The sequence below is a fragment of the Hetaerina americana genome, unplaced genomic scaffold, assembly GCF_022747635.1.
Source record: "Hetaerina americana unplaced genomic scaffold, ioHetAmer1.1.p SCAF_8, whole genome shotgun sequence".
NCBI classification, from domain to species: Eukaryota; Metazoa; Arthropoda; class Insecta; order Odonata; family Calopterygidae; genus Hetaerina; species Hetaerina americana.
In genome coordinates, this window is record NW_027287427.1 from 64,752,061 (window position 1) to 64,768,608 (window position 16,548).

A 16,548-nucleotide genomic window follows, 5' to 3' on the forward strand; every position below is an offset into this window, starting at 1 on the left:
CGTTTGAAAGTAGCATGATAAGGTAACTGTTAAAGTAAATTTTGGTTGCGTAAAATTTTAGTAAGTGCCCCTCAAAGTCCGGGAAACAGGTTTAATTTAAGTAAGTACGGGATCAGATTAAGTTTTAAAAGCTGAATTAGATTGAATATATTTTATGGTATAAATATTCTTAATATCGACGAAATCAGTTTGTATCGTGGTGATTCTGATTAATGAGGGGAAACTCTACTCTCACATGGCCATCTCTCTCAAGACTTGGGAATTTTTATCAGGTTGGCTATCCCTGGACACTCAAGTGAGTCCCAGGACCATGGGTCGGCCAACGCTGGATGGCATTCGTCAGCGCACGGCATTTAATCGACGGCCTCTTGGTTTTTCTGGTAATCACGGGCCGGGAAACAATTTTTGCTGCCGTCGCCATGGTGGTTGATTGTGGACTGTAGGTACTGCATGAGCTCCCGTCAGCCCCGCTGTGGGATATCGGTCACCGTCGTAGACAGTTTGATTTCTCATCCCTCCGCGTGTGGTTTACCCATGAGATATTTTCGCCGGCGGTGAGTTTGGTATTTGCCGATTCGTCTGCTCTTTATTTCAAGTTCGATATGGTGCTGTTGCAAAACAGCCTCCGTGGCAAATGGATTTGCTGGGATTTCGGGAATGATCGCGCGTAATTTGCACGTCGCCCAAATAAGGAACTTTGTTTTGACTCCCATTCGTTTCGGTCCATTAAAAGACTAGCTTAGCGTTATGCTCTTATTGCTAGTCCCTTTTTTTATCCCATTTTAAGCAAATTAAGCAGTGTTTGGGCATCGTTAAGCTAATGCGATGCACTTAGAAGTCTTGGTACGCCGCTAATGCCTCGTAGAGTTATCATTTCAACGTGAAATATCTTCTATTTCCCTATGCTACGTTGCTTTTCCTGTTGCTTGATGGCTTTCTAAATCATTTCACTCGGAGTAGTATTCTCTGTTCCACATTACGGGCTTTCACGCAGAGTTATCTGCGGATATTCAGAGATTTGGTGAATAAATGTTGACTAATATATCCGCTGGGATAAATATTATGGTTATCTTCTATGAAATACCATTCATGCTGAGATTATTGGTTGACAAATATAATTTTTCATAGAAAGGAAGAAGTTAAAATAAAGACTCATTTTGTGTGGGTGTGCTTGTATTCTTATCTATACTTTTTTTCCCTTGAAATTTTGCCATCGTTAGCAAAATCTCCATTGCCTCGTCGATTTCTTTGAAATCTCTCTCTGTCTCTCTGCCATAGATTGAAAAATCACTCATTGGAAAGGATTTTTATTCTCTTTTGACCAATGCACTTCGTGGAGTCATTCAGTGGCAAGAGTATCATTTTCTTTTACCTCCAATGCCGCCGGTACATATTTTTCCCTGAATGTGAGCCATCTATATTTTTTTTATTCTACGAGCAATGTTTTTGTCTTTTTCTTTGAAATGGCTCTTCACTGTACAGTCCCCGAAGAGATAAACTGAAATGAGAATAAATTACTTTTTTCTACGAAAACGGATGCTTTATGCCAACTTATCTCCAGCACCTTTGATGTCTCCCATGGCATTTCTCTTAAATTTAAATTTTCTCATTGCTTTTTAACTCTTTGTTACAAGCGTGCCAGTAGTGCGTAAGTCCGAAAAATGTATTTACGTGACAGAGGCAGCGTTAAGATAATTTGGAGACACATTTTCTTTATTGTTGTTGGTCAAATTCCATGCCTTAAATGCTTTCTTCCCGTTTATTATTCATCGTTTGTTATACAAAACCCGTTATCAACTTCCGCAAATGAACTCGACTACCAGACATTCTCCATTACGTCTCATTCTGATGAGCTCGAAAGATATTTTCATTTCTATCTCTGCCATTGACCAAAGGTTATAGCCGTAGGTGAGCAATAATAATGAGTGTAGCTTGTCGTGATAAATGTAACTTACTTGGAAAAGGCCGTATTAGCTTGTGACGTATCCTAGAGCTTAAGAAACACGCATATCATGTTCGATGTTCTACACAAAATACCCGATTGCGTGAGCTCTGGTTGCACGTCACACCCCCCTCCAAACCCAACACACTCCATGGTCTACTGACAGAAGGAAAGGGCATCGGACTTTGAAATCCCTAGCATCATAATCCAATTCCCTGGCAACAAGATAAGCTACTCCCTCTCTCTTTCTCTCCCTCCGTGTCTCGACTCCCTACTACTCTCTCCCGCACCCCTCAATCCTTTCTGGTTCACCACTCTCTTCTCCACCCGTCCGCTTTCTTTGTTCTACTCCTTTCTCCCGGAATATCCGCTCCTCTTCGTCTCTCGCATTCCTTCGTTTGCCAACCTTTGCTTTTCTCTTCCCCTTCGTGGGCACATGACCGCGGGCCGAATAATTTCTCTCGGGGATCTTTTGTTTAGTCTTCTCCGCTCGTTTCCTTCACAAGACCGGATGTTTTCTATGTTCTTCATCGTTATTGATATGTCTCGTTCACACTGGAGATGTTATGCTCATTCTTAACGTTGATATATAGTACGAGGGTCATCCGGAAAGTAGTACCCGTTCGTGCCGCATGAAGTGCTGACGACGCGAGTAGCCGCTGGACGAGGTCAGATAGCTTCAGTGGCTTGTCTGCCTTCTCTGAGCCAAGTTGCGTGACGCTAGCATTGCCTGTGTTGTTTCTGTGATTGTTTACAATGTTTAAAAAAATTGAGAACGCCGCCAGTTGTGAAGTGAGGGCAGTGATTAAATTCCTCAATGCAAGAAACGTTCGCCCATGTGATATTCATCGCCAATTAAAGGAGGTGTATGGAGACAATGTAATGGACGAGTCGTCTGTTCGGCGGTGGTGTCGCAACTTCAACATGGGGAGGGGGAACACACACGACGATGAGCGTTCGGAGAGACCGTCTGTCATTACAGACCAACTGGTGAGCTCAGTTGACGAATTCGTGAGGAACGATCGGCGCGTCACAATTGATGACATCTGTGAGCATTTTCCCAATGTTTCTCGAACAATTGTTCATGAAATTGTTAAACACCATCTGCATTATGCAAAAATTTGTGCAAGATGGGTCCCTCGCGTATCTCAATGAGCTGGCGGCGAAGGACTATGCAGCAGGAATACAGAAACTTGTCACACGTTATGACAAATGCCTTAATTTGCTTGGAGATTATGTTGAGAAGTAGTTTAAAGTATCCTCTTTCAAATAAAATTTTTTATGTTTGTTAATATTTACTTTTGTGTCTTTATTTCACGAACGGGTACTACTTTCCGGATGACCCTCGTATATTGGTGCCTTCCATGATATATCGTGAATGCCTGTAATCGAGTATGTGTTTCGGTATTCAATGGGTCTTACCTATGTAAGTCTTATCTTCTGCTTTCTTTTCGCTTCTTTTGAGAATCAATCCGCGACTAGTTCGGTGTTTGATCTAATATTATTCGCGAAATTACTTTCCGAGCGCTCCCAGTGCACATTGCTTTGCGCTTTGAAATAAACGCCAAGGTTTCTCTTGCAATCTTTATATAATTCTCTATTTTACCAGGATGATGGGACCAGTCGGTCATTCGGTAGTCCGAATGACCGACTGGTCCCATTTGTTCTCACATAGACAATAGGTTCCACGGGTGATTGGGATTCATCGTTGTTTACAGAGTTAAATTTTGGATGCGTCTTACTGCACGTAACTTGCAATATTCTGCAATTTGTGTACATTGGTAATCAATTGTCTTACGGCTTCCGATAACGGATCCGAGAACTCATTTGATACGAAGATGCTGTGAAAATTCTGCTTGTTAAACCAATGGGTTGGGATTTTATTTGCGCGCGCTATTGATTTTTTCCCCTTTAAGAGGGTAGACAGAGACGGGAAACGAGAATCCTTTGTCCCAATCTCGCCACAAAACAATGAAATATCAATCAGAGCCTCCTCCTCCTCCCTCCCATCCCCTGAGACCCCCTACCGTTCACATTCCCTTTGTCTCCTGCGTCTCCTTCGCCCCCTTTTCATATTATGCTTCACCGCTTCATCACACAGCAGTTCTTCTCGACCCATCATTCTCCGAACGTTTTTTTTAAGTACTCCTTGGCGAAGAGCCGTGTTATTTGTCCACGTACTGTAATTTGAATTCACCATCAATGCGGCCCCGTTGTCTCCAATTTTAGGGTGGTGAACTGGATATTTATCCAACTTTATTGTCTTAATTTAGTTTCTTCGGTATCACATCAGCATTTGGAGTTTAACGTTTAATTTTCTTTGTTATATACCTATTACGCCAGTGACTGTTCAAGTTACACGAGTGGGCTTTGTCAAAATTTTGTTAAAATAGTTTCCGTACGTATTCCTTCTCCCTGTCGCGGAAAGCTCCGTGTCTCCTTCCCGTCATATCCCGTTTGAACGCTGAAAGCTGATCCTCATGTATTCAGTCAATTATTTTTCGTGTATTTTTGTTGACATTTTCATTACCAGCCTTTCCATTTACGGTAAATATTTGGTGTTTCAAATTATTGCGCCTCGTTGAGGGTTTCTTAAGCACCTTAAAATCTGCAATTTATATCCCGGATTTGATATCGTCCTTCAGTGTTTCATTCTTGCTGTCCCCTGCATACTGCTCGAAATGCCTTCCTTTCCTCCGTTATCTTCGCTTACTCCACATTCTCTCTTTAGTCTTATCCTTTTACATCCCACCAATTCTCAGCGTTACTTCTGCTCACATATTTTTCTTCCATATTAAGTTCATTACCTCTTTTGGCAGTTTAATATGTTTTTATCGGAATGTCTATCTTTCGTATTTTTATTCTTTTTTCCCCTTACCTATCTCATTTGCCTCCAATGCATGTTCATCTTCTGTATTATTAACTCCTTAAAGACTGAATTGCGAAACCATACAACGCTATCTCAAAATTCACTTTCTCTGCTTATTTTTTATGTTTGCATTGCCTGTTATCAATTCCACCCTCTTTGTGAATACTTTTATCAGTCCGTCACTGTATTCTAACTAATTTGAAGATAGATTTTGTACGCTCCCCAGCTGCTATTTATTTCTATTTACCGTGAGAAGTTACTATTTTTTTCATAATTTCTTCATTCCTACCTTCATGATGCCTAAAAAGTCCATTCTCTTCCTTCCTTCCTCTACCCGGTTAATTCAATATTCTCCCTCATATCATAGTCTTCAGCATAGCACTGCCTTTCAATATTTTCTCCATCCACTTTTTCTTGTCTTCCTCTGATTTCTTCCAGTAACTTCCTCTCTTCGCCCTCCATATTAAAAACTTCGGCGTATGCCTTTCTCTGTGTCTAACTTATCTCCTCCATTCTCCGCCACACCCACATCTCCAAAGCCTCCTCTATGCTCGTTCTCTTGCGGCAGAGACTAGGCCTCCAAAGAGCACTAAGTTCCATTATATAATCAAAATACTTATAAATCTAACAAAATATTTCTCCTAGGGCAAAAACCGATCTCTCCATTTTTCGCTAAAGATTACCTAAATTTGTAGACTCTTCCGCCCGCTCTAATTTACGCCATCCGAATTTGACGGTTTAATTTACCTTGCTAATTCTTGAGGATCCCATCACTTTCATTTAGCCCGTTTTTTTCATCTCATTCTTCATTCATTAAACCTCCTGACACCCGACTAAGCCTACGACCCGTTGGCTGACTGAATAACTAAATCTTTATCATTGCCGGAGTTACCGACGTAATCAGCTCCCCGACCAATAAAATATAATGCCCAAAATCTTCCTATGGCTCCCAAATTAAAAAGCACATAGGTTCCCCAGACATCTTCTGTATTCGGAAATGCTATCATTCAGTTCCTGTACTTTGCTCTATCAGAAGCTTCGCGGGATATACAAATAAATGAACCATAATTTAATCACTGATAATGTACACGCTACTGATGTTCTATCCCATAATCCCGTACTTCCTAATGCCAAGCCGATCTTCACCGCAGTAGTAGTGGGTCCACGGATTCATTTATCGGTTGGCGATTATTGTTCCTGGCATATCTTTGTACCTTCGACGTGTTCCATCCCTAAATCTTTTGTTTTTTCAATTTTCTGCAATTGTCATCCCATATGTTTAGCTGTTTTTTTTCCCTTACCGATGATTCTTTCACTTTCTTGTCTGGTCTGTACCTTATACCTTTTCTTTATGACTTCTCTAGCCAATGCCTTTTTCATACCGTACATCTTGTAATATTGTCTCATTCTTTTCAATAGTTAATTTGCCATACATTAATCTTTCTAACTCTGTTGATTTTTTCCATTTACCTCTACATAAAAAACGATAAATATGCGGTCCAACCTCTTTCTAAACTACAAGTTCTTATACCTAGTATACATCATACATTATAGACATTGAAGGACTAAAGCGAGTTGAAACCGAGGGATAATAAACTTAATAAATAATTTGAAGGACTTAAATTCTCCTGAAGGGTTTGCGGTCCTTGTGATTGTTGGTGACTTCAGAAAATTGCATGTTTATAGTGTAAATTAATAATAGCCGTAAGAGAACTTAAAAATCAATTAACTAAATTATTAAAAATCCGGGTGAAATGATCGCTATTTGAAAAAGAGGGGCATTCACGAATGGCTCCGTATATGTATGTAGTAATCAGTCAGGCGCACTGAAACAATCATAAGAAATCTAATACTCGCACGTGTCCCTCAGGTTACATTTATAAATGTCAAGTAAGGGTGTTTACCTGACCCAATCCCCTGATGAACATTCATTATGCTATCTATATTGTCATCAGCGTGGTTAGTTTAATCAAAAGCATAGCGCATGCCATCGCCTTCGTCCCTTCCTTCAAATTACAATTCTGAACCGCTTCCACTCGTTCTTCCCCGAGCCATGCTCGCAAGCTCTTCCTTTTTGTTCTCCTCCATTAACCTCCACCACCTTCTTCTCTTCCTTGCTCGTACTCTTCCAGCGTGCGTGCGTGTTGACCAAATCGTCGACTCCACCCAGGACGCCCCTCCACTCTCCCGTTCACGGAGGTGGCGGTCTCACAATGCACGCACGCACTCGGGGACTAGCCCAGAAACCGCCCCCGGTCCGCGGCCGGTCAGCCATCCAACCCCTCCCCTCATTCATCCACTCTCTTCCTCACCCCCTCTCAGGTCGTGATTGATTTCGCCACCGAGCCTAAATGGATCCGTCGCAGCGATTTAATCAAAACCCTTTTGACCGAAACCACGGCCCACCTTGGACCTCCGCCCTTCATCGCATCGCATCTCTCTTTCTCTCTTCTCTCGCCGTCGCCTTTCCCCGTTGTCCCACGGGAGAAGACGGGCGGTGGGAGTCGTGGAGACCGGGGCGGAAGGGTGGGTAAAACAAAAGCCCGGGGTCGGATTGGGGGAGTTGCCGGGGCGCGTTGCCAGGGTGGGGTAGACGTTCAGGGTGGGGGGAGTTCGGTTGGACGCTTGGATCCTCAAAACGGGGGGATGTGGGCGTCGTGGCCGATCCGGGTGGGCGGGAGGGAAGTAGAGGGGGAGGAGTTCGCGTAGAGCAGAACGGGTGCGTGGGTTGGGAGGGAGGCTGTGCAAAAATAAATCCCCGGAGGAAAGAAAGGGAAGGGATTGTCGGGGAAGGGGGTCAGTGGGAGTATTAAGGTGGGCAGTTGGGTTCAATTTTTCGCGGCAGCGAATTCCATCGCATTGAAAGTTAGTCGGAGACGTCAGTTCTCCGCGGCGGGGTGGAGTCGTAATGGAAAAGAGTTGTGTCCGTAATTTTTTTGGTGGGCGGTTTATTGTTCTGGTGAGGTGCGTCGTCTTGGAGAATTTTTAATGTGATTCTTTTTACTAGAGTTAATTTTTTGTGCTGGTGAATTTTTGTGAGCCGGTGTAAAGGTTCGCTTCGGGTGCTCTTTCCCGGAGCTGAAATGGGGAATTTTAGTCCGCGGCAGCACACATTACTCTCTGCAGCACTGTATTTTGGCCGTGAATATAAGCTTTATTACTTTCTTCTTTTTCACGCGGCACCTTGGCAGCATTTTATAGAAGGAATTTCATTAAGCGAATTATTTGATTTCGTCCCATCCCGAATTGATTTTCGGACCCCTTAAGCTCGTGACTTCTCTTTATTGAGCAGCCTTATATTCTGGTAATCCACACTTTATATCATCCGTAATCTAACAAGGAATTACGAAGTTAATTAAAATGTTCATTATACATACTTAATGAGTACAGAGATGAGTTTGATGACGGGAGATGAGATTTGGTAAGGCTTAATATGTAAGTTTTTTGATATTCTTATAGGTTTTTATGGATTGAGGAAATTGAAGCATGTGATATTTCCTGACTACCTTTCCCATAATTATCTTAATAATTCATTGAACCTGCCGTAACGCATTTATGAACGACTGAGGCGAGGTGATATCTCGTTAGCAGTTGTCCGAGTAAAGCATTGATATCTAAAAGGATATTTTTAATTTACTTGCCATACTGTCTCGAAGCGTATGTTCTTCATTAGATGACGTCAAGCAATCGACATTGGCCGTGATTTATTGCCATTGTTCCTACTGCGAAACTTTTGGATTTTCTTTCTATATGTGGAACCTCTAACACATTTTTACCTCCAATTATCTCCTTGATTCGGGTGATAAAATGTGTGATGGCTTAGACGTAGATGTTATTATCTCCACAAAAAGAAATAGAAATTGTTTCTGCGGCATTATCTGGTGTCATTAGGCGTACCATGCGTTTGATCGCTCCGACTCCCTTTGCCCTCTGTCAATTTCCAAACGCTCGAGATTTGATTTACCAAGCCTTTAAATGCGGTGAACTATTGAATCGCGTGCGAGATCCAAAGGCGTCGCGGGTCGCTTCGACGATCGTGTCTACAACCCCCACCTCCCCCATGACCCGACTCCCAATCTCATTCGCCATTCCGCGTACCCCCGCCCCCAAAAACCCACCCATTACGATCGAATTCTTTCCAATAATAACTCCCCCCCCTTTTTGTCAACATTGCTCTTGCTTGTCTCCCAGGCTTAGGGGAGTATTTGAATAGGATCTAGTGACGGGACGTTCGACGGCGGTCCGCCTCCCGCCGCCGCCCCCCCTCCCTCCGCCCATATTCCGTCTTCATCAGCCGGGGATGGAGCCGCACAAGCGGCGCTCGCCCTACGAGGACGCCCGGAGCAGGAAGCATTACAGGGAAAAGTCGCCAGCGGGGGAGGAGGACAGTGGAGAGTCGGACGACGAGGATGAGGAAGAGGAGGAGGAGATGGTTTACCTCCTGACTATGAGGCCGTCCCCGCCGCAGACTCGACGCCGCTCCCTCCGCCAGTCCGCCGCCGTTTCCGACGCCCCCTCCCTGCTGCGAAGGAGAACCCCGTCCCCAGGGAGGCCTCGGCCCGCCTCGGCGCACGCCCCACTGCCCCCGCCCGCTCCCGCGCCGGGCCCATGCTGGCCGGCGGGGGAGCGGCTCCACAAGGCGCGGAGCCTCGAGAGACTGTCGTCGGGAGCGGTGACGGGTCGCCCACCGCCCGCACCCCGTCGCCCTCACCAGTACGGCGGGCCGCACCATCACCTCGCCACGCCCGCCCCGCCCTACTCGTCGCCCTCACCGGCCCCCCCCTACTCGGCGCCCACGCCTCCCCCGCCGACAGCCTACGCCTCGCCGCCCCCCCCTCACCGCCCCACGCCCCTTAGGGCCTTCGTGGGGATGCTCTCGCCGCCGCCTCCTTACTACGCCAAAGGACTCCTCAACGGATACTCTTGCTACGAGGTCAGTAGTCGCATGGCAATGGGAGTTTTATGTGATTTCACGGTGCTCTTCCTCTGCGTCCCGTCGTCTCTTCTTCCCCGAGTCACCCTGTGCTTGCGTCTTGTGTTGTAGGCTGCGGTCTGATTTTAAAGGCCGGAACCATGTGACGATCTCTCGAGTAGGTGCTTTGTGTATGTCCAATATTGTGGTTGTCCGTTTTATCCCAAGCTCGGTTTTTTTATTCATGCAGTAAGTGTATTAATCTCCTCGATAATACTTCTTAACTGGAGTGGTTTTGCATGCAACATTATTTCACTCGGATGCCCCATTCGTCGTTGGAATTGTGCGCCCGTCTCGGTGTGGCGCTATGAAAATAATTTAGGTTCCAAGTTCTATTTAGCCATGGCAAATTATTGTATTCTTTTTCAGCTTATTGTCTTCCTCTAATATTTTGGAATTCTTTGATGCCAGTTACTGCATTCACTCCGCTCCATGGAGTTTTTTGTCTTATGTGATAACCCGTGTGTATTTTCATCCTATTTTTAGTATTACTGTAAAATTAGACTGATTAATCTATTATGCCATTATTTGCGATAGTTTACCTAATTATTTTTCAGTTTCTATTCAGTTCATAATGTGAAATTAATTCCTTAATTGTAATTTATAATTGCATGTAAAAATTCAACGTTTTATGCGCAGGTAACTTTGTAATAGAATAATATATTGCGTGGAAACTAACTTAATAGAGATGTCATGGTAATCATACCTGTATGAACCCTTAATATATGAAGTTGGCTCAATGCTTTTGTAGATAATAATTTTTTCCCTGTCTAAAATTCAAAATGATACCCTGCCATTGATCACATACAGTATGTTTTATTTATATTCATTGTTGGAGTATTTAGTAACTAATTGAATAATTAAGTATTATTGGTATTATTATCCTTAAATAGTCAGTAGGTCATGTAGTACTCTATGGTGTCATATTTACCTGTAGCCATTAAAGTGCTGTGTTACAAAAATGTTCCAGTATCCTGATGTCAATCGTGTATTTTCAATTGTTGTTCTTCCTGATCGTTTAAATTATATTCCATCCTTAGCACTTCTCAATATGGTTCTATTATGTGATTTCCTAACGGTTGCGGGGGGTTCCTTGTTGTCAGGATGTCATCCGAAAATCTCCAGCAGCCGAGCCACTCCCCCATCGCCAAGTGAAAGACTCGTCGTGTCGTGTCGGGAAAAATGCTTGTAACGACTATCCTCGCGGTTATGCTACCCGTATGTCTCCCGCGTCCAACGGGTTGCCTGAGTCTATGGTAGGCGTTGAAAGACAATTTGTCTGAATAAATATGTTTCTAGTTAGCGAAGTTGTCTGTGTCGTGGCATGCCTGCATGACTTTCTCCATCATCATTGTCTCTGTTATTTATCGTCATAAGTTATTTTATTTACTCGTTGCACATTGATATCGCACTGTATACTTATTTCACCTCGAAAAAGTGTGCTTGCTGCGTCGTTTTCCCGATGAAATTCGCAAATTAATGTTCGTAATACGTCTATTATTTAATTGTCGAAAAAGATTGATTTTACCCATGTCCGTATAATATTTTGTACATCCCATACATATTCTTTCCCATTGATGTACGTTAAGCTGTTCTTAAGTCTCTTAGTGTTGATGTCTAATAATTTAGCATGCGAATGTGCAAAAAATTGAAATGTTGTGTTTAATGAGAGATATATGTAAATAATTACACAGTCTTTCTTTCGCTACCATTTTGCATTTATGTGCCCAATTGCCAAATGCATCTAGTTATCTATTTGGGTGCAAGGACTATTACGAAAGATGGAGAGTGCTAAGCTCTTGTCATTATCCTTCGTCTTTGCCACGGTCACTTTGAGGGCACAAAAGAGAGATGTTAGAATGTTCGCGAGTCTTTCTTAATGAGTGGTAATTGCTCCTCAGTGGTGCACGCAAAATTATCGTGTGTATTCTTCAACGCGAAGAAAATAAGAGGCGTGTGTAGAAATGCTCTTCTTTCGCAACATCATCTCACCTGGTTGCTTATGAAGTCGCAAAGGTACGAGGCGAGCTCTGTGTCGTCATATTAATTAGAGCACAGCGGTTCCCGAAAGTCTTCCAGACTCGTGAGCGTATACTATACGTCCCATCAACTGGTTATTTTCGTAAGACTAGATGTAATGCATCTCAAATGGAAATTATTACCTACTGGTTTTTTATTGAAGGGCTATAATTCTTTGTCATATAAAGCCTGAAAGGATATAATTCTTTGCTGATTCAACTTTTTAAGTTTCGTTAACGCGAAAATCGTTTGTGCTAAAAATTACTTTTTGCTGAAATACTTCAGTACAAAACAAGCATCATTATGTACATTCTTTAACTGCCACATAAATGTCTATTGTAGTTAGATTTTTTATCGTTGTTATACTGAACGCTATCTTTGTTATTTGCACAGTGTTATGCTGTAGTTTAGAATTGCACTGCATTTAAGTTTAAAGGTTTATAGCTAACGGCATATTTTCTTCAACTACCCTTACTGTTGTAACGTTGTAAAATATACCGTTTGCCAATTTTTTTTATTTTTACAGGATTTTTACGTCGTTTGCGTCGTCGCTTGTAATGAATTTCCGGCCATTTTTTCACATGTAGTGGATATGACGGAGGAATATTTATGGAGCGGATATTTTATAATTCCTTGTTTCTGTGACAATTCTGAATTTTATCTGCCAATGATATATTAAAAGGATTTTGTTTTCGCTTGCTAAGATGCACTACGCAAAGAAACTTAAAGTAACTGAAGTAATTCTGACGCACACATACAATGTTTGAATCTTCGGTAATAATTGATATGGGAAGGCCTCTTATATTATCGGTTCGTTAATAGAGAGTTCATAATTATGAATTAATGAACGTATTTGCTCAGGTCAATTGAGAAACTATGGGAAAAATACGCGAATTGAGTGTGTCGCAGTGTCTAAAACTTCAAAAATATTTTGGTTTAAAAGGGTTTTTTTATTTTAATTCTCCGGTTCGTTTCAAAACTAATGTATGCCTATAATCCCAGTGACATCAAGAAAATCCTCTTTTATGGAATGTAATGAAAAAATTTGTAGCCTGAAAAGAGCGGCGAAGCTAGGGCAATCGTGTGATGGGATGTGACAAGGGTGAGGACTGGGTGGAGGGGGTGAGTTCAAAGAGAAAGAGATTATGGAGATAGGAGGCCCGGGAACATTTCCAAAAGTGGAGCGACAGAGTCGCTTTGGAGGTTAGCCTGTTACGAAAATAATCGACATTTTGAAAGGAAGAGCGAAAACTCATCCCCGACCTGCGATGAGCATTCCGAAAAATATTACCCTAATAGTTTTCACAAAAAGGATTTACTCTTTTACCCAAGTTCCCATAATAAATGCTTTGTCATTGTGGTCGTGTTTTTCCAACAGATTTTCTGGTATTTTTCGCTTTGTGGGTTGTACGTATGGATTTGATGCAACTACACATGATCTCAATGCAACAATTTCAGAGTGTAAAAATCATTCGCCTTGACTAGGATTCGAACCCAGATCCCTCAATATCCGGTCAAAGCACTCGACCGGATATTGATGGATCTGGGTTCGAATCCCAGTCAAGTCGAATGATTTTTACACTCTGAAATTGTTGCATTGAAATGCACATTAGCGGATAACTCCGTTAAAAGTTACTGATGCGGCATCTCCCGCAGTTTCTTTGGAATTTATACACACGATCTATTCTTTCTTGACTTGGCAGAATACCCTAAATATGCACTATGTATAATTTTTAGATAAATAGTTTTCCATAAAAACTGACAAGTTAGTTTTAACTGAGTGACTTAATAAAAACCGGCGTGTTTTGCTTTAGGGTCATCGCGCAGTTCCTTCAATATGCTTTGCTCTCCATTTTGATGGAAATAGAGTTACAGATTAGAGTCATGAGGTAAAAAGAAAGCCTAATGATTGCAATATAAGTATTGATCCTTGTTCAGAGATTGTTTTAATAATGAACAATTTTGCATTGATTTTGTTATTGTAGCGAGTTATTTATTTGGTATAATACCATTTGAAGTAGGTGTTACATGGACACAGACCGAACACCGCTACAATTTTTAGCCTTGCCCAACAAGTCACAACCTAATACTTCACACTACAATAAACTGCTATTCAGTTCCTCGTACATTTTCGCCCCTTCATTCCCTCCAGTATGCCTATCTATTTCCTCCCCCTACATGGTTTGCGTAATATTCTCCCATCTATTGCACTCTTTAACATTCCATTGCCATTCAAAATTTTCACGAAATCATGTATGATAATGGTTTGAAATATAGATAGCCCTTGAGAAGTGGGCAGTCCATTTCTAAATAACCAACTCGAAGGTTTTTTTTATGGGATCTGAGAAGGTCGTTTGTATTCCGTGTATCTGGGCTTCAGTTGCTTTTCTTTTGTCACCAGCGGGTTCTTTAAGGCTGGTAAGTAGGCTAGGGATTTGCCCTATCGACGGCAATACCTTGGTCCCTTGAAATTCGCAACTACGGATTTTCAAATTTGAAGAAGAATACGCTCAAATTGTTTCTCTGTACGATATTAGACTCGTGCTATTGCACCAATTAGTTTTATTTCTCCTTATTACTCTCTCGATACTTGACGAATAATATTCTTTAAAAACATCATTTTGGTGTTGAAAAAATTAAAAACTCCAATAGTCTTAAACAGTTTACCTTTCAAAACAAAATACAAATGAGATTAGTTTACTAACACGTATTCACCTTTTTATCTCTTTCCTTTTTTACAATTTACCCCATCCTTTGACTTGTGACGTTAGCCAAATAATCTCATTTGTATTTTGTTTTGAAAGGTTAACTCTTTACGGCTATTGGAGTTTTTCATTTATTCAATACTAGGAGCCGTAAGAGCTCAATTCTATCAATAGCATTTTGGTGGCTTGAAAACCATCTTCAAGTTTTTTCGAGCATTGTTTTATCATGGTAATTCTCACCCTGAAACTCGGGTAAAATATGTCAGTAACCTACACCGTTACAATACCCAATGCTTTCACTCGGACAGAATGCGACATAAATTAATGGTAAGCATCCCTTCGGCTGGAATAAAAAAATCCCGCTGATTTAATTCCCTCGATCCAACCCTATTTGCGGTAAGCTAGGGTCAGGAGGTTTTTGCGTCATTGCAAAATTCCTGAGGAGTAAATGGAGGTTAACCGGAGACATTCTTTTCGTTATCCGACTTAACCTTCGTGGGGTAGATGGGTCGGCTGATAAGAGACGACCCTGCCCTCGGCTGGAGGCGAATGGGTAACGAAGGAGTTGAGAAACGTTATCGTCGGTTTTCTGTTTTTCTCTAAGTCCTTCTGACAGACCCAACCTTCCCGCTACCTCTCACTCTACCCTCACCCCATTCAAAACACTATGCCCACTTAATCTTTTTCTCTCTCTCTATTTATATTCCTTTCACTGTCATGGTTTACTGAATCGGGGGGGAGGGGTCCAATTCGCAGCTCCAAAGACATTGTCTCCGCAAAAAAAATGATCGCTTCTTTTATCCTCGTATTTAACGTTTGACCATTCTGCGGGCGATATGTATTGTTGGGTGTATTCATGGATGGTAGATGTTAGCTCTATTCTGTTTACTAGTGTCCGGTTGACCCAATGTGTTAGTTTTTTTTTATTTTAACACTTCATTTATTCTTCTTTGACCATTCTGCTTTCATTCCGAAGTCTGCATAGAATCATTATACTCAGATAAATATTATAGTGTTGTAATTCGCCATAATCAAGGTAAAAACAAGATAAGTTCCAAAAGTCGACAAAATAATTTGAAGAAATTTGCTTTTTATGGTTGATTTAGGGAAGGATTTGAGTTTTATTGAGGCAAATTCATTGAAAAAACTGTCCTCTTGTCTAATTAATGCAGAACTGGTACCACTGCCAGTATTTTTATGTAAATGCCTTGCGGAAATTTTGAGGGATTCAAGGTTTAGGTTTCGGTATATTCGAGCATATTTATTGCGTACTTGCGGTATGCCTTAATATTCATGACCAGATTCTCTAAAAAAATAAGTAGAGTTGCGATGTTGCAATGATTATACGGGCTGCATTCAGTTCAACATCTTCATTTCTGGGTCCACATTTGCGAGCTAATTTAAAGTTATATATACCCTCTCGCGCAATCTACCTGTAAATGCATTATCTCGATTTATTAAACTCTAAACGGTGGTACGAAGCCGTAAGTCTAAATATTCTTCTGGCTATTTCTTATTACTCGATAATTTAGACGTGAAAATTGCAAAAATAATGTTTATTCTCTACATTTTTCCATGCTTCTGTTCTCTGCATAAATACGTCGTTTTTTTCCTTTGTTTGCCAATTGTTCTACGTTATGTAATCATGTGCTTACGTTCTACAGACTAGTATTGAGTGTGTTCAACAAGTGGATCATTTGAGGCGGACCGAGTCGGTATTATTGATTTGTTATCTGTTCTACAGAAGAAACTGGGAAGAAAACTCCAATGGCCGTAAGAATTAGTTGCCAATCTCTCGTCAGACCAATTGTTGTGTTGGTTTAACGGGAATCACGTCAGGGACCAACCACAACCTCTCGACCAGAATACCCTCTGTGGTGGTTTACGGGAAATTAATCCGCGTCAGGGACCAACACACAGCCACACGCACACTATCCTGACTGAAATCCTTCACGAGGCTGTGAGACCCTGTTAAAGAATTTCAGATGGAGATGGAATCCTTCACGATGCTGTAGAGTAGACCCCGTTAAAGATTCCAGGA

At 41.8% G+C, this 16,548-nt stretch overlaps 1 protein-coding gene across 1 annotated transcript in view; it reads left to right on the plus strand.

Moving 5' to 3' along the window:
* LOC139698127 (uncharacterized) overlaps positions 1-11,066 on the plus strand; it is a 297,192-nt gene extending 286,126 nt beyond the window's left edge. The window contains exon 4 of the mRNA XM_071597051.1: positions 10,887-11,066. Within this exon, the coding sequence (XP_071453152.1) occupies positions 10,887-11,066 (180 nt within the window). The remainder of the gene's footprint in view (positions 1-10,886) is intronic.
* The last annotated feature ends 5,482 nt before the right edge of the window (positions 11,067-16,548 follow it).